Source organism: Zootoca vivipara, chromosome 1 (assembly GCF_965207765.1).
Source record: "Zootoca vivipara chromosome 1, rZooViv2.hap1.1, whole genome shotgun sequence".
Lineage (NCBI taxonomy): Eukaryota > Metazoa > Chordata > Lepidosauria > Squamata > Lacertidae > Zootoca > Zootoca vivipara.
Window position 1 is genome coordinate 71,590,616 of NC_142582.1, and position 26,835 is coordinate 71,617,450.

Consider the following 26,835-nt stretch of genomic DNA (forward strand, 5'->3'; position numbering starts at 1 on the left):
TAAAGAAGCTCCTTAAAACATTATTAGAGATATGTAATTACTGTTTAACCAGTTGTGGCTTTTAGGGGTTAGGAAGGTGTGTTACTCCTGCTGCAATCCTCATTAGCTTCAGAAATTTCCAGAATTTGCTATGTTATTACAAAGAAAAATATTTATTTCTGTAGAGAAATAAATGTGAAATCTTAACAATCATAACAGTACTGAGCTCTTATCAGCATCCTAAAGGATCTGCTATAAATATAATAGACCATCATGGAAAACCTAAATAAAAATACTCTGCTGTGTTGCTTCAAGGAGTATGGGATCATGTAAAAGCCTTCCAACACTAGTAAAAGGTGACACCGTGTACTCTTGCTCTCATGCTGAAAGCTGACCTATCATCACCTTTAGACCTCAACTTTCTAAATTCTGAAGCAGTGGCTTCTCTAAACATTGTCATTTGTATCCATTCAGATTGTTAGAAATTTCTTCATCTACAAAGAGAAAGAATCCTTCTGCATCTTTAAAGGTGCATGGGGACTTCAACTTTAAGAATTCAACTGTAAGAGATATTAAATATTAAAATCTGACATAAGGGGATCTGAACCAACATTTATATTTTGGTGCTTTGCTTAGGGTTCAGACATGTAGGCTGCAGGCAAATTTAGGCTACTTTAGAAGTAAGAGAAATGGATTAGATACCAGCTGTGACCTGAAGTACCGCCATAGTAACGGATTTTCCACTTTAGCCAAATTTTACCAGTATAACAAAACTATTGGATGTGGTAATAAATTAAATGGATCTTAGAACTGAAGGCCTAATTTTACTGAAATTATTACGACGATATATGATGATTACTCACATGCCTTAATTTTGTTTTTGTTTAGAGTTTTTACTTCTAGACTGCAGTAAGGATTTTAAACTTTATTTTTAAAAAAGATGAACCTATCGTAATTTTTCAAAATACAGAGTATATTATTGGCATTATGTAGCCACAAAAAATAAGTCAAATGTTTAGTTTAATTAAGGAACTTGTATAGTATAATCCTGTGGGTGTCTACTCATAACAGGGGCAGAGAACCTCAGACACACCATCTCCACCTGACCCTTTGGGCTCTGCTCAGGTAACACCCATCTCCAGGCCAGCCTCTTCTGGTCCTGATCAATTATTTTTCCTGGGTTGCATGTTTCCTGAATGATGATCATGTATGTTGCTTGCCTGGGTGGAGGTATGTGTGTCTGCATGGCTGGAATGTAGCCTATTATACAACAGCAAAAATAACCCACATTTGCCTAGAGCTATGCCCACCACTGGCATGCAGCCCCCAGAAAGTTGCCCATGAGGGAATATGGTCTTTCAGCTAAAAAACAAACAAACAAACACCCAACCCACGATTTAGAAGAAAGTCACATTAAGTTCCATAGGACTTACTCCCAGGTAGGTGTGTACAGGACTGAAGCTTTAAACTGCTGAAGTGACCATTCTCCCTTAGGCTTCATTTCCCCACTCCTAAAAAAAACCAGGAACAAATGAAGAACCCCATTGGATAAGACTAAGATTCCATCTAGTCCGGCATCCTATTTCCAATAGTGGCCGTGTAGACGGTTCTGAGGAAATACAAAGGATGAAGGCCATAGCCCTCTTTCATTGTTTGTTTCCAAGCAACTGGTATTCAGAGGCATATTGTCTCTGAACATGAAGGTTCCCTTCAACTAATATGAGTATTAACAATGATATTTATTGTTATGAATAATAATAATAATAATAATACTGTGATTTATTACCTACTTTTCACCATAAGATCCCAAGGTAAAGGTAAAGGGACCCCTGACTATTAGGTCTAGCCGCGGACGACTCTGGGGTTGTAGCGCTCATCTCGCTTTACTGGCTGAGGGAGCCGACGTGCAGCTTCCGGGTCATGTGGCCAGCATGACTAAGCCGCTTCTGGAGAACCAGAGCAATGCACGGAAATGCTGTTTACCTTCCCACCGGAACGGTACCTATTTATCTACTTGCACTTTGATGTGCTTTCGAACTTCTAGGTTGGCAGGAGCAGGGACGGAGCAACGGGAGCTCACTCCATCGCGGGGATTCGAACAGCCGACCTTCCTAGGCTCTGTGGTTTAACCCACAGCGCCACCCACGTCCCAAGATAGGTTATACCAATTTAACATACAACATAGAATCATAGAACTGCAGAGTTGGAATGGACCCCAAGGATCATCTAGTTCAATCCCCTGCAATGCAGGAATCTCAACATATGGTCCCCAATCCAATTTAAAACCATACTGGGCCCTGCCTAGCTTTGCAAATGTGCTAGCAGTTTTATTGCTGCACTACTAGCATTAAAAACAGTTTAAAACAAATTAGCATGCAACAAAAACTGTAAAATGAAAGTGGCAGACGCACCTAAGTTGTGGGGAGGGAATTCCACAACTTAGAGGCTGTCACAGAGAATGTCATCATATAGATCATTATTATTTTTATTAATTAATTTATTGTGTTTATATCCTACTTTTTTCCTAAGAGTTTAAGTTGTCATATCTGGTTCTCCTCCTTCTCAATTAATTCCCACAACAACCCTGGGAGGTAGGTGAGACTAAGAACAGTGGCTGGCCCAGGGTTACCCAGTGAGCTGAGTGGGGATTTGAAACCTGGTCTCTCCCAGGTCCTAGTCTAATACTCTAACCACTACACCATGCTGGCTGGCTACCAAAACCTGAGAGGGTAGTGAAACTACCATGAGGGTCCTCTCTGTTGATCTTAAAACCAGACCCAAGAGATTCTATAGAAAAAGAAGAAATCACTTAGCGCTTTAAACACTAAAGTGAACACCCAGAAACATACTGGCAATGCACCTGTTTTAAAATAAAACCCCAGCTAGAAATCTGGGGCAACTCCATGCACATTGCAATAATCCAATCTGGAAGCTACCAGAGCATGGAGTGCAGTAATCAGTTGTTTCTGTCTAAAAGAAGTTGTAGCTGGTAAACTAGCTGTAGGTGCAAAAAGGCACTCCTAACCACTGTGGCCACCTAAGGGTCCACTGAGCACATACAAGCTATGAAACTGTTCCTTCCAGAGGAATCTAAGAACATGCAGTCTCATCACTTCTAGGACTTGAGAACTTGGAAAAACATCTCTGTATTTTCAGGATCCACCTTTAATTCATTGGCCTTTATCCAGCCCATCACGGCCTCCAAGCACTCATCTTATACCTCAGCCACCTCTCCTGATTTATATAGATCAAAGAGAAAGAGCTGAATATAATAAGCACTCCAATTCTCCTGATTAAGTTTCATATAAATGTCATCAACCAGAGTGACCAAAGCCATTTTAGGGCCATGACTGGGTCTGAAGCCAGTATGTAATGGATCCAGATAATCAATTTCATTGAAGCATGCCTGGAGCTGGACCACTACACCCTCTCTTGTCCCAAAAGCTGATGTTCACCACTGGACAATAGCTGTTGAACATTTCTTGATCCAAGATCTCCTTGTAGGTGGACGGGACCACCTGCTCCAGTGCAGCATTGATCACTCCCTGGATCCACCCTCTACACTTAGCTCTAAGAAATGTGCTGATGGTTGGCCACACTTCTTCAAGCTGCCTGTCCACATCCTCAGGACACAACAAATAAAACTAATCCAGCACAGATGGAACAGACAGGTGTTAAGAAACCTGCCCATTAGTTTTGTGTATAATTAAATCCCCACTCAACCAGTAATCCCACTGGGTGATCTTGGGTCAGTCATGATCTATTGGCCTGAGATACCTCACAGGGTTGTTGTGCTGTACACTGTCTTGAACTTCAAGGAAAGGCTGAATAAGAATGCACTAAATAAATAATCAGTGTTTGTTGTAGAAAAAAACCTCTGATTCCAGCATTTCAACATGAAATGATAGGCTACTCTGATTAGTAATGGGACCTGGCTGCAATTTTATTTATTTATTTAAGATAGAGCTATTTGTTTCTATTAGCTCAATAATTTTGATGCTGATAATCATCAATAACAATTAGTTGAAAGAAAAATATTTCAGCTCAGGTTTAGATAAACACAGTGCAATTGGTCTCAAACAATACTGAAGCAATAACATTTGCTATGTTACTACATGAGCCAGGCTGCATTTCATAGCTCACATTGGTAATGTTAGGTTTTCAAGTTTTCCAAAAGAACAAGGAGCTGTAAGAAAATAAGTGTTTTGGTTCCTCTAATGCTAAACTTTCAGTGAGAATAAACATTGAACAACCTAAATACAGAACACCTCACTGCCTGCTACAGTGCTCAAAGGATTTAATGTGTTTTAGAAAACCTTCACAAACAATGTATCTTGGATGGTTAGAGTCAATGCTTCTCTAAGAATCCTTCAGTTATTCAATTTGTCACATAGAGAATAGCTTTTTTTATTGATTCATTTCTAGGTCACTAAACTTTTGTTTATTCAAAAGATCTAAAGTGCACTCATATGGGGCTATTCTGATAGCAGCCATTGTTCCCAGCTTCAGTACTTGTTACTATTCAAAGCCTACACAGCCTGGACCGTTCTCCCCCCACCCCCGCCCGCTGCATCCCATTGTTTGCTACAGGTATTTTGACACCACAGAAATTAGCTCCTGCATTTTCCTACCATACAATATAAGTAACAATCAGAAAGTGAAGCATGTTCTTATTTATACAATATATCCTTGTGAAAAAGCAAGTCACATGGGAACACAAACTCAGAAAGCTGATACATTTTTTGAGCAAAATTTTCTAGATCCACAAATCCATTAAGGCTGGTGTAGACAATGTGGCATCCTCCAGATATTGTTAGACTCCAACTCCCATCAACCCCAGGAAGCAGGACCATGGTCAAGTATGATGGCAACTGAAGCCCTACAACATGGGCTGGGGCACCATGTCAGATACTCCTGCAACCCATGATACTTGCCATATAGCTCCACCTTCTTGTGGTTTTAATTAGGATTTAATACCCAGTACATGTACACCTAGTGGCAACTTCTCATTAAGGGGGCAAAGGAAGTAGTCTCCTGAAGTCAATGATCATGTTCTGGCTGCACATTAGCACTTCACTAATACTTGCCATAGATCTGACTGGCTAATAATAAACTTCCATGCTACAGCTTTGTCCCTTAATGTTTTTAAAAACTGGTTTCCATGTGAATTGTCCCTCTACCACATAACAGGAAGCTCCAAGGGCATGGGGCATTTTAAAACGGAACCAGCAGAAGTGATTTTAAGTATCTTCTTAGACAAATACACATTCCTTTCTATTCCAGCTATTTATACACCGCTTAAGCATAGTACCTAGAAATTATAAAAATTCTATAGTAGATAAATTCAGTTAACATTACTCATAAAAACAGACTTTCTTAAAAAGACAACTGAAATAGAAAGAATCCCATCAAACACCTGAAGTTCCACAGAATTAGGCCCATAATACTGAATGCACAGCCCACAGCCATGTAGCTGAGTCACAGGGAACCAATAACAGAGGATTTCGGTGGTCGGGCAGGGTTACAAGGAATCAGGCAGTCCTAAGGGTATCCTGGACCCAAGTTGTTAATGCCATTGTAAAAGAATACAAGAACCCAGAACAGGGGCGTACCCAGGATTAAAACTGGGGGTGGGGGGAGAGGGAAGGAAGGAGGGAGGGAGGGAAGAGAGAAGGAAGGAAGGAAGGAAGGAAGGGGTGGGTGGGTAGAGAGAGAGAGAGAGAAGGGAGGGAGAGAGAAAAAGGAAGAAAGAAAGGGGGGAAAGAAGGATGGAGCTCCCATCTGTCCCCCCCCCCAGCTCAGACTGCTCCTCCCCCCTCCCACGTTCCTGTCGCAGGCTGCAGCCGCGGAGGGGGCAAAAACAGCCCGATTTCCATAACCCGCAACGACTTTCCCCCTTCGGTTTTCAGAGGGGAAAAGTGCAGGTTATGGTCCGTAAAATACGGTTTTGAGGTTACCAGTACATTAATCACTATGGTCAAGAATGGCCATTGCTGGCATACAAACTAGTAAAAGGCATGCCTGGCCATTGAGGTTACCAGAGACTTGAGTAACACCCACAAACTACAAACCTGTTATTTCAGAAGGGGTGCAATCTAGTCCTGAATATGCAACTGGCTCAGTTAGTTATTATTATGGAGGTTCTTAATCTATTTAGAAGCTATATTAGAAGCTGAAAAAAATGAGACTAAACTAAACTGGCTATAGTTGGTGCAGAAGCAGGAAAAACAAGTCACTGTTTCCCCATCCTTCTATAGAGCAGATGACATGGTTCTGCTCTCACGGACAAGAATTGGCTTAAAACGTTTGCTAAATACCTGTATCGACTACTTGGCCAGAATGAAAATGAGCATGAACTTCGACAAAAGCAAAATAATGGTTTTCGGGAACTCTCGTAAGAGCTATAGCCGGGTTTTCGGTGGGAAACACATCCAACAGGTTCCCAACTTCAAATCACAGGCTCTGGTGGTCTATGCACTGTGTAGCGGCAGTAAATGCCAGCAAGCTGTCTATGCAGGCCATAACGTGCTTCTTTGCAACAAAAGGTAACAACACATCCCTTCTGCCCTCAAGGCTTTTAATGCTAAAGTCAGAGCCCAACTGCTCTATGAAATTCCAATCTGGATGACAGGGTTTACCCAGTTAGTGGAACGGGTACAGTCAGCCTTTCTGTTTAAGACTTTTGCCATCCCACGCTGTGAACCCAATGCTGCCTTGTGTCTAGAGGGAGGCCAACATAAGCTTGAGACAGCTGCCTGGGTGAGTTTTCTTTTATGCTGGCTAAACATCTGCTTTTCAGCAGACAAAGACTCCTTACTTTGTGAAGTTCTGTCAGGCTCCTTCCCTTCCCCAGGGTTACAACTGTTTTGCACAAAGATACAGCAACTTGGGCTCTCAGAGGATCTCCTAGGTGGCGTGGCTTTCCCAATCGCCAAAGCCATGTTAAAAACCAGGTTATGGGACATACTGTAGAGCGTCAGGAACTGATTTTATCTGTGAGAAAAACATGTCCCCCTCTTTATTTTCAACTCGCTTGGGCACAGGAATCTAATCCAATTATCTACAATTTCTGTTTAACCCGCAAGAAAGAAGGGCTTTCTCGCTAGCTAGCTTTAACGCTAATCCCTCTAAGTTCCTCTGGGGTAGGTTCGCGGGGACGGTAGAAGAAGATAGGACCTGCCCATGTGATGCCCACCTGGTGGAAACTCTAGCACAGGCATAGGCAACCTTGGCTCTCCAGATGTTTTGGAACTACAACTCCCATGATCCCTGACCACTGGCCCTGTTAGCTAGGGATCATGGGAGTTGAAGTTCCAAAACATCTGGAGAGCCAAGGTTGCCTAAGCCTGCTCTAGCACACATGGTCCTTAAATGCAAAATGTATGATGATATCTGCCAGCAATACCTGGATCAACTATGTGTCCCAAAATGGAAACCGGAGATAGAGGTTATACGCTTCCTATTACAGGGGAGAGACCAGGAGCTGACTAAGACGGTAGCCAAGTCCCTCTATCTGATCTTTTGCTGCCGAAGTACATTACAGGACCCTCCCTTGTTGGAGACCCACAGAGGTGAAATAGAATGCTGCCCTCCTCTTCCTTTAGGCAAGTGACTGTACTGATGATATGGCGACGTGATTGTACTGGCCAATTCGTTTTGTTTTGAATGTTTCTGGATGATGCCAATAAAGGTTTTCATTGATTGATTGTTAGTCTGTTGTATCTACTCACAGTTTAAATAAATTATGTGAGAATTAAGTACAGGATCTCCAATAAATCTATTTTAATTTATATGCCTCTTTTCAGAGCATGTCTTTATAAACAGATAATACTGAATTACAGTATACAGTGGTACCTCTACTTACTAATTTAATGCGTTCCGAACGCACATTCGTAAGTTGAATCCCATAGGAATGCATTGGGAGAAAAAAATCCGAATGTAGAAGCAACCCTATCTAAAAATTCTTAAGTAGAAAAAATCCTATCTAAACTGCATCCAAGAGGCGGACGGAGCTCCATTCGTAAGTAGAAACATTCGTAAGTAGAGGTACTACTGTACACAATACAGAACAACAAATGTGACTACTTAAAAGTTTTAAAATTATCAGTACTATCATTAGAAGCCCCTAAACATAACAAGCTTTGAAAGCCAAGGGAGAGGAGAATTGAATGCAGTATATCTGCAAATATGACAGTCTGCAGTGCAGATAGTCTAGACAGGTTGCCCTAGAGCTGCTGAGAATCTGTCACAACCCATCATTATTAATTTATTAAATCATCAGCATCCACAGTACTATAGTCTAATAGTATGACCTAAGGTGAGCATTTCCTAAGTTATAGAACATCTTACCTAAAGTGCTGTAGGTAACATGATAAGACTATTTTAATCATTCCCACCATCTAAAATTCCATCTAAAATATTTTGCTAATGTCCATAGTAGTTATTAAGCTCAGGGGAGGTTAGTCTGTGTCACTTGTATTTAATTAGCACATGCCAATACAAAGTTAGCAAACATATATGTTACAATACTTGGCACACTGCCATTCAGCAGGAAGGTAAATTTTGACAAGTTATATTTTGTATAATTATATTTAGCAAATCACTGTTTTGTACTTTTCTAGAGATTACCTTTTTCAACTTTCAAAAAGGTGATAAAGTCAATTATGTTGACAAGTGACGAGTACCCTTAATAGGCAGGTTAGATTGCATACCTAAAACAAAAAATGGTAGCTAATTAAAATAGCTGAAATTGCTCCAAGGCTTAGACTGAACAAGAATGGTCCTGCCTTTAGTCAAGTTGAAGTTTTAGCTTTATAAAAACTTGGCCTCAGTTACTAAACAAAACCCTTTTGTAACCTAACTTTTTAAAATTTTGAACTCACAATTAAAAGACACACAAAAATTCACTTAAATTAGTTATGCAAGGTTTTCCTACTGGAATGCAGTTTCAATTTAGAAAATCTGCATATTCAATAAAATACATAATAATTTTGAAATAAAATATAAAACTATATGGTTATTTAGGCTGCCAAGGTGTAGGTAAAACATGATAAAAACAAACACTGGCAGCTGTCTATTAATACAGTAAAAATGAAGTTTTACTTTCAGCTCTGTGATAACACTGTCACAGAATCTGGAAAAAGTGAAACTCAAGTAACAATTTAAAATCAAAGCATCTTTGTTTTATCAAAAATCAAAGGCAGAAGAAAAAAGTACCGTACACAATTTCCTATTGTTTGTAATCTGTGGCCTAGCAAGGATGGCCTCCTGAACATGCCCTTCTTTTATCAAATACTAGTAGGGTGGGGAAAACATACGAAAAGATTCTACCGGTAGGCAATTATTTTTCAACTCTGAAATGGTCAGTCCAAAAGTTTCTGAAGCAACACAAGGTGTAGGCCTTTTAATATAATTAAGCATGGTTTATTTCAATTATGCTTTATATTATACTTAAGAAGTTATATACATTTTAGCATATTTTTATTCTAGTTGCTGCCATATCAACCTACTGGTATGAAATTGATTAAAAGACAATTTCTGTTCTAGAAACTAGTACGGTAGAATGCTCTTTCGGATCTGGAACTTGGCTTCAGTCTTCACCTACAACATAGGACTCACTTATGTAGCACAATCCCCCAGAGGTTAATTCAACATAAATCTCACTGTACTCAGCGGAGATCATTTCAAGGTAAGTGTGCCAAGTATTGCAGCCTTATTTTTCTACCGTGTTTTACAAGTGTGTGTATTTCCTAACTCTTCTCTCCTTCTCTTTCTGGCTTAATTCCAAAGTCACATTTCCAATCAACTCCCCACCCCACATTCTCTTACATGCCCAGTTTAATACAAGATTTCCTGGTTTGTTGAATTAATTTGCTGTGACATCCTAACCAGGAAACTGTGGTCTGAGTGCTCCATGAGAAACAGGGTTTCACATTCCCAATATAACAAACCATTGCTTGTTGGTCCCAGGATATTACATATGAGCTAGATTTCTGGGTTTTTCCCCTTTGAAAAAAAATCCCTAGCCAAGTTGGGGGGGGGGGGCTGACAACATTGCTGCGAGACACCTTAGGTCATAACCCAACTAACCAGCTAAATACAAATGGCATTCAGGTAGAATTTCAAATAATATTTAACAGGATTTGAAGCCATTCTGTTATGCAATTTTCAGAAAACCTTCACAATAGAAACAGACATTTAATAATCTTGAATTTACTATTAGTTTCCTAAATTAGGCAGGATAATATACATCAAATAATGAAGATGAGCATTTGATTTGCTAATACTGAAGTGATGCAATCTATTCTTGAGACTGTTAAAAAAGGATCTAACCTTTTTAAAACACAGAGTATAATACTGAAATATCCTCCTTGGAGGCTTAACTCCGACAGCTTCAATCTCATGATACAGAAAGCTTGTCTAGACTAATCTCATGACAGTATGTTACTGTTGTCTGTATAATGACAGGCCATTCAACTAGAATACCAACTATACTTGCTTTAAAACCAACATACAAGATATAAATTCTACACATAATAAGTATGAAAAATAGTCCATTTAATTCAAAAATTAAAGTCTTAGGAACTGAAGTACCGTCACTTCCATGTTTTCAATTACTATCCCCACACAAGCTTAAATGATCCAAGTTGATTAGCAATTTAGTGAAGAATTCTGGTTATCTACGAACACATATGCACTTTTTCATGATCCAATCACTATACAGTAACCATCTCCTGCATTAAGTCTATCATGGCCACAACTTTATCTAATCTTTATCTAACTTTATCTCACAATTTTATCTAATCCCCACATTGACCAGTATTTATTCTCAGAGATGACCTACTGAAATCAAAGGATTGAAATTGCTGAAGCAATTATTTAAAACTGTTTGGAGCAGTGCTTTTTCGGGTGTGTGTGTGCAGGGGGACACATACCCCTAAACATTTTGCAAATCTTTGTACTTTTGTCCATTTACTGTATTTATTTTTCCCCATTTGAACTATAGTGATTTTCTTGCGTCAAAATGAGAGTACCTTTAAAAGATTTTTAAGAAAAAAAGCACTGGTTCTGAATATTGATGGATATTGCCCCTTGTTTTTATTATTATACTAGCTGGCCCTGCCACGCGTTGCTGTGGGTTATTTGTGTGATTTCCCCTACCCTGTGCCGATCCATGACGTATCCCTGTGATTCCCCCACCCCCACCCTACCCCTGTGATTTCCCTTCTCTCCTCCGTCCACCCCCCCGGTTATCCCTGTGACCCGTTCATTTTGCACATAATCATTCCCCCAATGCGGGTGTTCTATCCCATTACCTATCCCTGCCCCCTATTCACCCCCCATCCCCCCCCCAGACAGGCCCCTACCTCCACTTGGCAATGTTGGCCTTGTTGCTGCAAAAGGCCTGTTTTCAGTTGGTTTGGCCTTATTGCTGGAAAAGGCCTGTTTTCAGTTGGTTTGGCCTTGTTGCTGCAAAAGGCCTGTTTTCAGTTGATTGCTGTGGAATTTTGTGATGTCATCTGCCTTTGGAGGCAGCAGTGGGTGATCTGCCTTTCTATTGGATGCTGCTGGAGTCTTTAGAGCTTCTGCTGGTGACGTCTAATTTGGACACCACTTTTGTGTTTAATCATTATTTTAGGTATGAAAGGTGTGCTTTTTTGGAAAAACTTTTATGCCAGATCCCTCACTGATGGGCATGGAACGTTGTGGCCAAATTTGTTACATTACAGTTCAGCGATTACGGAGAAAGGCTGTGACCTCTGTGCACGCAATGCCTACATTTTTATATATATAGATTAGAGATATTAAAGTAACTTTTGAGAAGCTTTATTGTTTTTACCTTACCTGCATTTTTTCAGCTTTCTGATCATATAGGATGAGTTGACCAATATAAGAACACTATCTGAACAACTGCAACCAACTGTTAAACAGTTGTTCACATAGTGTTCTTATATTCATCAACTCATCCTACATGATCAGAAAGCTGAAAAAATGCAGGTAAGGTAAAAACTATAAAGCTTCTCACCATTCCATGATCAAGGGGGCTGGAGCAGGCGCATAGAGTCCACAGGCCCTAGGGGAAGACCTCAGGGGTGCCACTGTGCTCACAGGTGCCATGTTGGTAACCCCTGCTTTAACGCAATCCTGTGATAACCACGGTTTATGTGAGAAGTTGTTACTTTCACTTTAAGAGGAAGTGTGTGCTCATCTTTACTCGGAAGGTCATTTATTCCTTCCAATGATCTCTCTCTCTCTCTCTCTCTGTGTGTGTGTGTGTGTGTGTGTTTGTTTGTTTGTCCTTTTCTCCACGAATTCTATATTTTTATGGGTTTAAAATCTACCATCAGTTCTTCACATAAAAAAACCTGTGATGGGAGACACTTGGCATCATTGTGCTGGAAACGGGAACTGTGCTTCACAATAACTATGGGTTGTATTCAGTGTAGCGCTAACTCTCTATCACTACAATAATTTTCTTTGCATGGTGGAACCTTCCCTCCCTCTTCCACTGCGCTAGCACGTATCCTTACCATGGCTTATGCTAGCACAACTATTTAGTTGAATATGACTCTATGATTAATTTAAACCTGCCAGCTCCAGAAGCCGTGTTTTGAAACTGTTTCATTTTGAAATTAACTGGCCATAATTAGTGATTCTCAGTTCAGGAGCAATGACAAATCATGTTTAAGGGGGAATGACAGAAAAACCTTCTGAAGTATTATTTTGGCCATGTGGGAAGAGGAAAGTATGAGGGTTCCAGTTTGTGCACATTGTAGTAAATCAGTGTTTAACATGACATGATGACATGGCCACGGTGAAAGAAATTAATGTTTTCTTTACAACGTCCTGCATTATCTTTTAGAAGGAACTCCTTAGAAAAACCACTCTTACATTTTCCCTAAAACACTTGATAAAAATAAAAAGATAATGCCATGACCATATAATTGCTAGTAAGTAAAATATATTATAAAATTTCATACTAACCAATAAGAAGAAGGGTTCCAACTGCCAAACCTCCGCCTAGGAACAAATTAATTTAAGAAATTAGAATGCATAATAATGTTTCCAACAATTAGTAGCATTAAGGAAAGGTGATACAGGAAGTTTAAAATGTAACATGAAAAACATTTTAATTACCTTTATAATACTTCTTACAATTCACTATTAAATAATTATATATTGCATATAATTATATATCACACACTACAATTACTTTCACAATATGGTGAAAAGATCCTGCATAGCTCTACATAACTAAACGCAAGTACTTTAATAGTGTTGTCACAAGCCAACATTCCTTTGTTTTAGTAAGACTCTACACATAAAGTAATCCTTCCTCATTAGAGCAAGTGTTTGAAAAACCTGGTACAGTTAATTCAGTAAGTTGCATTTATCATGCGTCAAAACTATCTAGTTGCAGAAACTGACTCAGCTGCCTATAGGATACTGATTAAGGCTACCGTCCTGTACACATTTATCTGGAATCATTCCCACTGAATTAATTAGAATTTACTTTTGTTTAGTTATCTTACAAAAGTGCAAGGGTGATAGTCTCCACCTTGCAACCCACATCCCACCTGCACCAGTGCCGAGAACAGCAAAGCAAAGCTAAACCCATACAACTACATCAATGCAGCACATCTGCACAAAGAGCTCAGATAGAGCCTAAATGGACATATGATGAGTTTACACCAGGCATCCCCAAACTGCGGCCCTCCAGATTTTTGGCCTACAACTCCCATGATCCCTAGCTAACAGGACCAGTGGTCGGGGAAGATGGGAATTGTGGTCCAAAACATCTGGAGGGCTGAAGTTTGGGGATGCCTGGTTTACACCATTGCACAGATGCAACAAGGAATACGGTGGTACCCATCTCAGATTGCATAGGGTCAGCTGAATCAACCCCTTTGATGAGTGGGCATCTTTATCATCATCAGCCAGCTCCTAAATCTTTCTGCTCTCCCTCCATCTAGGGAAAAGAGCCTGGGACCTGGACTATAACATGAGGAGCTGGATACCAGAATACACTTCCATAAACACCTATCTATATTATACCTTTTTCTGGATTTTTGGTAAACTGAAATCTTGACTTAAAGATTGATATGTAATATTTTTGTATTTCAGTGATTCTTAATGCATTTTAGTATATTGTCTTAAGTTATACAATGTTGCACAATGCCTTGGTAACTTTTGGTTTAAAGGTGGTTTATAAATTATTATTATTTTAAAAAAAAACCCGCAAGTATAAATAATTTGACAGACGTCAACTTAAGGGAATGTTGTTTTTCCCCTAACCAAACCAAGTGCTATTCCAAGGGTAAAATGTTTCCTCTAAAGCCAAGCCAACCACGTCACTTGGCAGAGGGGGAGAGGGTTTGAGACCCGGGGAGGGAATCTTGTTAGAATAAAGTTATAAACTCAAACAGGGCCTCCTGACCAGCTTAGTCCTCTGAAGTCTGGGGCAAGTGGCTGCCCTGCTCTGCACAGGCGTGGTTTCACCCTCTCTATCACCACTGTTTCCAGAGGTGACTGGAAACTTGAGACAACAATTTTCCTGACAACAGAGGTGTACCATATTGAGTGGTCTTTGAATTAAAATTTGATTTTCAATAACCTTTAAACAGACATCCAAGTTTATGTGATGTGACATGCATAATATCACACAAAGATGATCACGCCTATGTATTTGTCATCTTCCCAGGGTAGCACTCTGGGTACAACCAATTCTCATTAGAGAAAGCACAGGAGATGAAGGTGGGTCCAAGTCAGGCTAGTTTAACAGATTTTCTCAATACCGGTTTCTCCTTTCTCAATTTTACAAAACCATGTGTCACATTCCAAATTAATGGCCTGTGGATTATTTGTAATAGTTTAGCTGCATTTACCTTTTGTTTATAGTTATTGTACTCTCTCTTATCATCATGTTCGGATAAGAAGGGTGGGTATGGTATTTTACTCTTTCAAGTACGCTATTTCATGTTTTACTTCCCGAGTTGCAAATCTTTAATCTTAAAAATAGTTGCAGAGCTTACTATAGAACTAAGACTACTCTAGGCTGAATGGTTGTGGATTCCAAATAAATGCTATGTTGCCGAAAGTAAACAAAGCTGTTTTCAGTCACTAGCAATAGAGGTCTGCTTAAGGTGCTAAAAAAACCAACAGAACCCAACCAGCAATATCTCCAGAGTAAGTAAAGCCAAAGTACCAAAATAATGAAATACAAAAGAAACATTCTGTGGGTACATCTAGCTGAGGTGTTCTGGTGGCAGTGGTTGTCATGTTAGTATCAAAAGACAAAACACACAAAGCACATAAAATATATTTAATTAGAAGACCTAAGTTGGTGTAGAAATAGGTAAACTTTCAACCAAATGTTTTTACAAGAGGATAGAGAAAAGAAAGTAAAAATACAGAAATATTAGGAGCCCAACATCACTGAAAGGCTTATTTATTCACTATATCATGATGGCAGATCCATTCATTTATGTCATTTCCCACCCCAAGTTATTCAATTATGTCAGGGATAAGGGGCCTCTGGTGCTCTAAAAGTTGCAGGACGTCAACTCCTATCAGCCAGCATGGCCAACAGTCCAGAACAATGGAAGTTGTAGTCATTCAACATCTGAGGGTCATAGGTTCCCCCATCTGTTTATATATACTGTTTGTAAAGAAAGGAAACACTGACATCATTTGATAAAATAATGTAAATTATTATTATTATTATTATTATTATTTATCCATAAGTAGTAAGTGGATGAAAGAACTATATAGGAACGAACACACTGATGAGCGAAACAGCCTAGTTAATGATGATGATGATGATAATAACATCTGGGACCTCCAAACAGGAATAATAATAATAATAATAATAATAATAATAATAATAATAATATTTATACCCCGCCCATCTGGCTGGGTTTCCCCAGCCACTCTGGGCAGCTTCTAGAAGGATATTAAAATGCAATAATCTATTAAACATTAAAAGCTTCCCTAAACAGGGCTGCCTTCAGAATCATTGGTGGCAAAGGACACTGTCTACTTGGTCGATGTCAGATTAGGGAGATCCAAGTTTAAATCTTTACACAACAGTGAAACTCACTTGGTAACATTGTGCCAGTCACACATACTAACCTACCCCACCCCACAAGGTTGTGGACCTTTGTGGACACCCCTACTAAGCTCTTTGTGGGAAAGCATATAAAATGCAAAATAAATGAACATACATAATTTTTTTAAGCTAATGACCCTGGCCAAGTTAGCTGAATTTCATTCCTATTGAAATAAATTGGATTTCAGTTATGACTGTAATCACTTCTGAATGATATGTTCATGGTCATGTGTGAAATTTAAATGCCCTCATAATGTGAAGAACTAGATCTTGTATTTCAGAATGGCAGCATCAGCCAGGATGGGGGATTCCAAAATGATCTCATCCCAACTAAAGATTATATATATATTGGAGAAGGCAAAATAACACAAAAAATTAACTAGAAGCAAGGATTACAATAATACAAAATTTGAGATGGGGTGCAGCCAATGGCATTTGGCAAAAATGTTCCGCTAACAGTTTTCCTATTGAGTAAGCATTAAAATGATCCACTGGCAACTGTTCCCTTCCTAATGATGATAAAATAAGATTGAATCAGTGATAGTTTTTCATTTCTGCTTTTCTGTCTGAAGGAAGACCATATCTAATCTAATCTAATCTAGTACAATGGTTGTATAAAGCAGACTACCCAAGGCCTGATTAGCGCATTACATTTTTGAAGGTGTTTGCTGATGTGAGAATTGCATACACATCTATATAACCGTACTCACAAAAAACTACTGAACTCATCCCCAGCCAAACTAATATATAACCAAATCTGTGTACTCACTTACAGATTCATGTACATGGGAATCTTAGAGTGAGGGTCACATAGTTTTGCACATGGCCCTTTTACACATCTCTTCTGTCAGAAATGGGAACACAGAAAAACTACAAAACTGGAATAGTACCACTGCCAAGCAAAAAAGAGGTGGGGGGGAGGGTAGAATTCCAGCTGCTCAAATTGTTGTTTACTATAAGCTAATTGCATTTTGGAAAATTCCTTCTTCAGGGCACATTTTTAACAACAATTCTCGCATCCGATGTATATTGTAGCAACTCCTGCTCCTACTAAATTATCACTCACTTCCTCATAGGCCTTTTCCCTTAAAAGGATGGCAGGGAATTCCCTGTGGTAGTGACACCCCACCAAACCACTACATTCCCAAATCTGTGAGCCCATGAAGTGACCATCTTTAGATAAAAGACCTGATGCATGATGCAACTCATATCTGAACATAAAGAGATACATGAAGTTCTAGCTAGATTCAAAATGATACGTCCTAAATGTTAGGAAGAATAAATTAATTTTAAACCAAGGTCTTGACCACAATGTACATGTTCCACTGGCTTCAAGTATGATTATTGAAAAGTGAGGACTAAATTTATAGGATCCAAGTGGTGTACTGCACATATAAACCAAGTGGCCTTAAGCATCATTTTACACCTGAACCATTGTGTTTTATTTATAACTTGCACACACAGTGCACAACTCCTTTAGAAGTTTCAACGTGTCTACCATGAGGTGTCAGAAGTTTCCCAAGCAGACACATCAGGTCCACACCAACTTTATAGTAGCTTTAAAACAACTCCATTATGTTTATTATGTTTATTTTCCAGAAACTACCCACATGGGCACTTTGGGTATGAAGCAAGATGCACAAGTTTAAAAACGAACAAATAAAAGCACTAATTGCTCCCACAGTTCTTTTTACATACATGCCCAGTCTCTAACATAATGCACATTTAACTCAGTACAGTGGTACCTCTGGTTAAGAACTTAATTTGTTCTGGAGGTCCGTTCTTAACCTGAAACTGTTCTTACCCTGAAGCACCACTTTAGCTAATGGGACCTCCTTCTGGCCGCCGCGCCGCCAGAGCACGATTTCTGTTCTCATCCTGAAGCAAAGTTCTTAACCTGAGGTACTATCTCTGGGTTAGTGGAGTTTGTAACCTGAAGCATATGTAACCCGAGGTACCACTTCAAGAAGTTTTACAGCAGTACAAGTAAAATGGGCTGTGGGTGGTCTGCAGGGTGAAACTGGTGCACACTGCAGCTATTACATGGATATGCTGAATACTGCTGGGTTCCACTCAATCCATTCCTATCTTGCTACTATGTGCCCCGGAGCGTTAGATTTCCGAGGTTTTTTTTTTAATTCGATATTGAGCAAACCTACACAGAGCCTCTACACAGAAACTGCTGCGTGAGGCTGCTTTGTATTCATGGACGCTTTGATGCGAGAAGGCACTCTCGTAGGCAACGCCATCCTGATGGCATGGCATCAGCGACCGAGCAAGGGAAAACATGCGAAAGGAGGACAGCCAGCCAGTGGCTATCCAGATGACGGCACGTCTCTTTAAAAAAGGCATGCCTGCTCTGCCGGGACTGACTCCACTTCCCATCCTCAAGGCTCAGCGCGCATTTCAAGAATCCATGCTCTCCTTGAGTTTCCTTGGGAGGAATACTAGCCCCTGGGGCAATGGAGAGTAAGTACCACGGGCTTGGTGGGAACGCGGAGGTCGAACCCACAGCCCTGTCCCAGCAGCATGAGGCGGCCGGATCCGTCCCGCTCCCCACCCCCGCCCTCGCTTCCCCTTCCCTCGCAGCCTCCCGGCTATCCTCCGCATACACTGAACCCGGCAGCGGTTCAGTCAGGAGTGAAGCAGCTCTGGGGCTCGGAGGGGCTGCTACTGAGGGGAGCCAAGCAGCGCCCCAGTGCCTCGCCTCGCTTGCCCTCCCCCTCCTAGGCCACCTCAGCCCGCTTGACTATCGCGAAACCCCCACGGTGAGGTGGCGGGACGTGTCAGGAGACTGCCGGCACCAACCTAGCACATAGTCCAGAGAGGGGACCCCGCTGGAAAGCAGCAGCTGCCCGTGCCGGACCGAGGGCCGGGTGCCCGGCAGAACGGCCAAGCGGCCGCCGCCTCCGCCTCCTCTATCCGGCCCTTTCCTTTGGAAACTCGTCGTAGCCCTGGAACTCTGCTGCTGTTGGGCCAGCCCGCCGGTCGCCAAGGCCGCCATCTTAGCTTCTGCGCCGTTGACAGGGAAGAGGACCGGCGCGGAGGAGCGGCGGGAGGTGGGGGGAGACGAGCGGCGAGCCAATGGGGAGGCCGGTTGTTGGCAGGCGCAGTTGCGTCGGCTGGGGGTAGGCGAGTAGGGCTCTCGGTCCCCGCGGCTTCTGGCCCAGGCAGGTGAGTCAAGGGCAGGAAGAGGCAGCTCGTGAGCTTGTCCGCAAGAGGTGTCGTTCGTAGCGCTCCGTGAGGGAGGGGAGAGTCAGTCGGGCCTTTCCAGGCAACGGGACACTTCCGAGGAAGCTCCCCCCTCCCTTAAATAAAATTTGGAAACGAGATATACTGTACTGTACTTCCCTCTTCCTGCTTAGGTGCAGGAAGCGGTGTGTGACCCGCGGGAGTGGGGGGGAAATATTTGCTGCTACCTGTGACGAGCGGGCCGGAGCCACCTCACCTCGATCCACCCACCTGGCTCCTTATGAGAACTCAACTTTCTAAAGTGTTGGTGTTCTTTGCATACTTACCGGAAAGTAATGCCCTCCCCCCTTCACTGCACTGTGGGGTTGACTGGACAGTAAGCATGCATTGGATCGTGCAGCAGTGAAGTCGTTTGTTCGAATTGTTTTCCGTGTCAGCTAATGCTCGTGAGGCCAATTGGGAAGGTGGTTGGGTGGTGCCTGGCCTGGCACAGTTAAGACTGTAATTCGGTGCAATACGTTTCTGAGATTTCATTGTACATGACTCAGAAGGTTCTAGCTACACGGCAGGAAAGCCACATTAGCTCTCCAGGATTAATGAGGAGTGATTAATGAGCACTTAATCACTTGCTTGACATTGGCTGTGGAGATCCATTGGAACTTGTACATGGATACCAATTTAAATTGCTTTATATGGCAGTGAAATCTTGTGTATACCTTTCTGTCGTGCCTATTGGGTTCCCACTTCATATTTACCCCACTGCAGGCCATGGAGAGGGAAGGGCGGCAAAGGGTGGGATCCTGGTCCACGGGGTGGGTCAGTAGACCATTACAACTTGCCTTTCAGAGCAATTTGAAGCATCCTCCATTTGCATTTTAACGTATGCCTTGCCTCTGAACTCTTGAACCTGGACTTGCCTTCAGCTATATATATCTTCTGTCAAGATCAGGGCACTAGTGAAAGTGCACAGGGACGGACAAGTATAGAGTGCTGGCAAAATGTTGAAAAATGTTTCATCCACAGGTGTGACTACTTCAGAAGATTATTGGGTCGTTTCTCCCATCACCAGATTCTTTAAGAATACTTGTCTTAATGTCATCTGGACCCAAATATTGGTGTGTGTTTTTTAAAAAAATCTATCTAGGCCAATAAGAACTTTGTCTCTTGACATCACTATTTGCCTCAGTTTCCCTTCCTGAGAACATTACTTCAGGCACAGGGGTCTGCCCAACATCTTCCACACTGAAGTCAATGCAAAGAATCCCTTCAGCTTCAGTCTCCTTTTTCTCCTTTAGTATACCGTAGATGTACTAAATGTATTTAAATATTTTGCTGTTGTTGGCCTTAGTGTTTCAATAACACACTGTGCATTTTTTTGCATCCTTTAGTACATCTGCTTGCATGTCTTTTGCCAGAGTTCAGGTTCTTTTTTATTCTCATTTGGAAAAGACTTCCGTTTCCTGACATAAGCCTTATTGCCTCTAATATCTCCCATGACTCTGCTCATTAACCATGCTGGCATCCTCTTGGCTTTGGTGAGACCTTTCCTGATCTGTGGTGTACATTCTATCTGAGTTATAAGTAATTTTTTAAAAGCCATAAGCATCTATCTGCTAATTGGTATGGGCCAATACATTCCAAAGTCAGGTTGCAACTAGATGCAAGCAAGGTCATTTTAGGGGGTGAAACTTATTTTTTTGCAAATTTCTTTAGTGAGGGCCTTAAAAATATGTTATTGGGTGTGAGGAATTAAAATCTGCTATTATTTTTGATTGGACAAGATTTAGCTTGGTAAGTCTGCATTTAATGAAGAAGCACATAAACTTCTTTGGGAATTTTAGTTTTACCTTCTGAAAATGTCAGGAAATGCTAAATTATAATGATAATAATATTAATATTAAATATAACTGCAAGTACTTGGTAACCATTTTTAGCAATTTCTATGCAATTTTAAAAACATTTTACTTACCAAGCAAAGCAAAATTATATTAATTTAATCAAAATATCTTTCGAACTCCCAAGTCATATTACAACTTTTTAGCACCCCTAATTTTTGAAATCTGAAAGTTACAAAATTCAACACACCCTAAGGCTATAACGTATTTTTTAGCACGATGAGACATTTTCTTTCTTTTTTTATAGGGTGTAAATATTAAAATCTGTATATGAATTTATAAAATTCTATAATTCTTATTTTCACAAAGTTATACTAATCTGAATACTTTCATCATTGTTTCCCATACTGAAGCAGATGATTTAGTGGAAGGGGTAACACCTGCACTGTCATCAGTTACATTGCTATTTTAAATAATCTTCTTAGCGGCACCTGTCCTTTATACACAAAACCCTCTTGAACATGAACATGAAATTTATTACGGTCAGAGACCAGCTTGAAAATGTAATACTATTGGATTTTGTTGATTAAAGTTTTATAGTCACTAAATCAGATTAACTGTTGAGTCATCTGACAAGGAAAGCTACCAGCCATGCGGTACAGCTCCCTGAAGTGTCTGTGCTACATACATTCCTTCTCGCGAGGAAGCCTATTCAGCATAATGGAAAATCCCTTAAAAAAAGGGATAACTTGGCAGCTATGCTGTGCTATGAGCTCAAGCTTCTTGAGATGTTCTTAGGTATTTCAATAGAATGGGTCAGAGACTACAGGTGCAAAGATGATGGCTTCATTTTCTTAATCCTTTTACAAACAAAGAAGGGGATAAGCTTGAGAAATCTAATACCTTCAGTGCAGAAGCCAACATTTTGAAAACACATTGCACCCAGTAAGTTCCATAACATGCCACCCAATCATATGCATTTTGGAATTTCTTCCCCGAATGCCTGTGTGATGCCACTTCTCTTCAAGCATCTCTACAGAATTCACCTTTTCTGTTAATCCTTTGATGTAACCACTACTTCTCATGCCTTACTGTAACTGGGCCTGTAACTAACTCTAAGCATCTTTAATGGAAACAATTGCCTGTTGCTTTCCCTTCATGTGTTGTTTCTTTTGTGCAAGCTTCTTGGGGAAGGAACCTGTGCTCTAAAGTGCCATACAGACAGCTGCTGCTAAAAAAATAAAAAACCCACCATGTTCAGTGGAACTTACTCCCAAGACAGTGTGCGTATTATTAGAGGCTGAAAAGTTGTTTCTTAGCTCTAGGATCCTGACCATGGTGGTATTCTGTGGTGTTTCAAACTTGTTGTATTATTTTCTTTGTTGCTCTGATATAACCCATCCAAATTGCAAGCTTGCTTGTGTAGTGAAGAGTTAAGGCTGAAGTTTTGTTTTTTCAAGTCATATAATTTCATGAAAAATACATGGATTTATATATATTTTATAAGTGCCAACTTAATTATAGTGGCTGCATTCCAGAAAGACAGAATGGTGTGTACAAGTAGTTCTGGTCCACAATTTGCTATGGGAAATCAAAGTTCCCTGGGCAAACTTGATGTCTTCCATCTCATTGCTGGGGCTATGGATTGCGGCCACATTGTACAAACAATAGATAGTATTGTGGAGATGGGTCTTTCTGGGAACCATCCCAAGGAAAAACAGAGAGCATAGATTAAAATAATTATTGCTGACTTTTAAAAGCTTCCTGAATATTAAAAAGGAACACAAAAAAGAAATGCATACTATTATTTCCAAGGTTTCAATAATATAGTATAAATGGTGTAATCCTAGCTTGGTGCAAATTAGCTGAATATTTAACACGAGAAGAAAATTAGGAATTTTGGTGCTGGAAAATTATTTTCTCATAATGAACTATATATTTGTATGTTATAGAATAGATTGGATCAATTCTTGCCAAAGAAAACTTACTTTCTGATAAACTGCAGATAATCTAGTAGCATCTCAATGTCTTTAACAAATTTAGGCTGCAGTCATATATAGTATGAGTAAGTAAGTCCCCATGAATTCAGTAGGGCTTACTTCTGAGTAGACATGTACAGAATTGCACTGTTAGTAGAGTATGAGTTCTTGTGGGTTATATTAGATGCATATGATTTTCCTGTGTGTTGGACTCTACCCTCTTTGATTCCTTCCCATATTTTTCAGTTTTCCTCCAGGCTGAAATGAGCACAGAAAGTGGGCATTATAATTGTTTCACATTTTTGTAACTTCCAAGAATCAAATAAAGGCATGTCTCATGTTGCCAGGTTGTGAAACAGTATGTAATACTACCAGTACTGTACCGCGAGTGCTTTAGAAGCTTATTATCAAGCATTTTATTTTAACATCAGTTGTTACCACGAACACATGTAAGATGCAGGTTCATATGCATGTGTATACGGGCACACAAACAAATCAGGTGACACTGTGAAGCAGATCACTATGACATACCATTCATGCTTTATATTTTCCCACTCCTTTGGATGTCTGAACTGACTTTCACTCCCATATTAGTGATAGATAATTAAGAGTTGGAGAGCATGAATTGCCTGCGGCCACACCAAGAGTCCATGGCAAAGATGGGAGTCTCTGATCTGACATCAGGTCTCTAGAACTTTTCCCACTGATACACATAGTTTCTGTTTCTCTAGCATCAAAGGACTACTCATTATTGTAACTTCTCATGGGGTGGGGTATGTATGAGTCTCAGGTAGCTTTCTGGTAAGAAGAGCTGTACTGAAAAAGCTATCCACAGAACTGACTTCCCTTTTTTTACATCAAGAAGTTGGTAGTACTTTAATGCTAGAAGGCTGACATAGCTGCTTAGTGGTCTTATTTACAGTTAAATGGTATGAAATTCTAATTAATAGAAGATATGGGAGGGAGAAAGGCGTCTAAGGGAGCAATTTCTTTTGCTCCAAGAAATTATTCATGTGATGGAAATGGTAAAGTTTACAGCTCAAGTCCTACTTTAAATTGGAATGATGTTCTGTGAGGAAAGTAAAATGTCATTTGCAGAAGCTTTGGGTGTGTTTTACTCAGAGTAGACCCATTGAAAATTTTATGGGTCTACTCTAAGTAAAACATGGTTGATTTACTGTTTAAGGAGATGCTGTGAAATGGAATCTAATCTGTGGTACCAGTTTCAGCAGTGACATGTTAAGGTAGTGCTATGAGTGCCCCTGGCTGCTATGCTCTTCCGCAGCAGATATTATGCATCAGGAACATAGTGAGAGTGTTGCTTCCCACACTTTTCTGGCTTCTGCTGGTTTGCTGACTTTGTCCACTCCTGAACAGGGATAGTCAGATGTCAGTTATTCATGCTCAAGTGCAGGCATCCCCAAACTGTGGCCCTCCAGATGTTTTGGCCTACAACTCCCATGATCCCTAGCTAACAGGACCAGTGGTCAGGGAAGATGGGAATTGTAGTCCAAAACATCTGGAGGGCCGAAGTTTGGGGATGCCTGCTCTAGTGACTACATGATTGGTCTATTGCAATGCACTCTGTGTAGAAGTACGGTATCTGAAAATGATCCAGAAGCTGCAGCTGGAACAGAACACAGTTGCAATGTTCTTAAGTGGGGCAGAAAAAGGGGATTATATAGCTGCTCTGATGACCTGTTAATCACCAGAACCAACTCATTGTGTTGACACTAGTATATAAAACCTTAAATGGCTTAGGACCCAAGGACTAAAAGAAATACCCCTCCCAATAGATGCCAACCTGAGCTGTGATTCTTCAGGGAAGTCCTTTCTTTGAGTCCCATGATGTGCAGGAATATAGCATGTTGTACAGGAATATGGGCAAAAGCATTCTGTGTTGTGGTCTCCTGGCTGTGGTACTCTCTCCTGATGGAGATGCGGTTGCCACCCTCATTAGCAGTCTTCTGATATCAACTGAAGACATAGACATACCTTTTGGTTGGACTGCTGAGAGTTAGTATCCCAATAGTTTGCTACTGTTTTGAACTGATTATGATTGAATGTGTTTTTATGTGATTTTTTAAAAAGTACGAATGCCTCGACTTCCGAAGGTTTCGACTTCCGAAGTCTGCTAACCTGGAAGTATTTTCGCTCTGTGTGTTTTCTGCGCATGCGCAGAAGCGGGGCGTGCAGTCTGTGCATGCACAAAGCGCAAAATCGCGCTTTGCGCATGCGCAAAATGGACACTTTGACTTCCAAAGTTTTCGACTTTCGAAGAGCGCCGCGGAACGGATCGCCTTCGTAAGTCAAGGTACCACTGTATTTTCATTTGACGTTTTCAACTCAGGGAGAAAAAATATTGCTGGTTACTCAGTAGCAACATCTTTTCAAATATGGGCAAGTCTTGTATAAGTTTCCCCCCCATGAAGGATTCTTTGCTTCTGACGAGCAATGCCAATTTCAGTTTGAATTCCAACAGAAATATCTCATAATAGTATTTACACTTTTTAAAAATCTGTACCAGGAGTCTAAATTATAGCATGCTTTAATCATTTTAGATCTGAGAAGAATAAAAGTGTTAAACAATGTTAGAAATATCTAAGCTGAAGGAAATTTGCTTTCTGTTAACACATGTCAGTGAAAACTGAAAGACGTTTTCATTGTCTGATGATCACTCAGATGAATTTCGATCAGACAAATTATCTTTGAGAACAATCCCATAAACAGTCCTCTAAATAATTATTTTTATGAATTACAACCAATACAGTGATAGTGTTTTCAAGAGCTTGAAAAATTTAAGATCCCAGGATGTAAGGCATTTTCTCTACCGTGTTTGCTTTACTGATGCCTGAACTAGCAGCTGAATGTACTGTGTTTTCTGCCATTATTCAGTAAGTTCAGTATCTTTGAAAAAATGGGCTATAAAATTTTACTGCAGGACAGTACAGGTCATTATGTATATGGGTTTTTCCAAGGTTTATAGAGTCCTTGCTCAGATAATATTTGTCATTGGTAGGTAGCACTTCTAATGTGTACTGTGCATATTCAAAACAGAAAAAGGTGTACATATTTGAAACAGGAAAACATACTTAGAGCAAATGGAAGAGATAATAGGCAATGCATGACTTGTACTAGTGCAAAGATTAAGGATGCACATAAAGTACATCAAGGATGCAGTCCTAATGATACCTAACTTGGAAATAAATTCCATTAAAATGAGTAGTGTTTATTTATTTAGAAATACTTAATATCCTGGTGTGGGGTTTGCCTAAGCAGCCCCATCAGTGCAAGCTCTTCACAAGGGCTTCCACTTGCACAATGGAGTCCCCCCTTTTTTCCTCCCCCTGTGTGCCCCATGACCATCACAATTGGCTGGGGGGGGGTGCAACTCACCCTTCCTTATTCTGCAGTTATCCCGGGTGCCTCATTCCATCCTAAAATTATGAGGGCTTTGTGGGGGGTGGGAGGGAGGGAAGTAGGCTGTATGTGAAATCCTTCTAACCTCTGGATCCAGCAAGTGTTAAAATATAAGGCAGGCTAGCTTCCTGTATTGAGGTGATAGCCTGTTTGATGGACCATTAAGGGAAACAAGGGAAGGGAGCTCTATGTGAGATAGCAAATGGGTGAGGCCCCTTCCTCAACTCATAGTTAGAAGGGCAAAGCCTGAGTTTAGAGTGGAGTTGGAGTGATGTGACCTGAAAGTAAAGTTGTAAGCTGGAGAGAGAGCAATGTTTCAGAA

The 26,835-nt window shown here is 40.5% G+C and overlaps 2 protein-coding genes across 14 annotated transcripts in view; one reads left to right on the plus strand and one right to left on the minus strand.

The window, feature by feature from the left end:
• Positions 1-19,702, minus strand: part of ELP4 (elongator acetyltransferase complex subunit 4) — a 152,455-nt gene extending 132,753 nt beyond the window's left edge. For 4 of the 5 annotated variants that reach the window (XM_035117904.3, XM_035117893.3, XM_088653794.1 and 1 more), the window contains exons 1-2: positions 18,896-19,116; positions 12,964-12,999 (exon numbers count right to left, since the gene is read on the minus strand). In XM_035117904.3, coding sequence (XP_034973795.2) covers positions 12,964-12,999; positions 18,896-19,091 — 232 coding nt within the window. In that variant the 5' untranslated portion in view covers positions 19,092-19,116. Of the gene's footprint in view, positions 1-12,963; positions 13,000-18,895; positions 19,117-19,605 lie in introns of those variants that run through there. The other variant, XM_088653799.1, reaches the window with a different exon arrangement.
• Positions 18,258-26,835, plus strand: part of IMMP1L (inner mitochondrial membrane peptidase subunit 1) — a 41,238-nt gene continuing 32,660 nt past the window's right edge. For 5 of the 9 annotated variants that reach the window (XM_088653846.1, XM_035117926.3, XM_060275344.2 and 2 more), the window contains exon 1: positions 19,193-19,261. The gene's annotated coding sequence lies outside the window, so the exon portion shown is untranslated. Of the gene's footprint in view, positions 18,557-19,192; positions 19,262-20,302; positions 20,395-26,835 lie in introns of those variants that run through there. The other 4 variants (XM_088653863.1, XM_088653850.1, XM_088653869.1 and 1 more) reach the window with 4 other exon arrangements.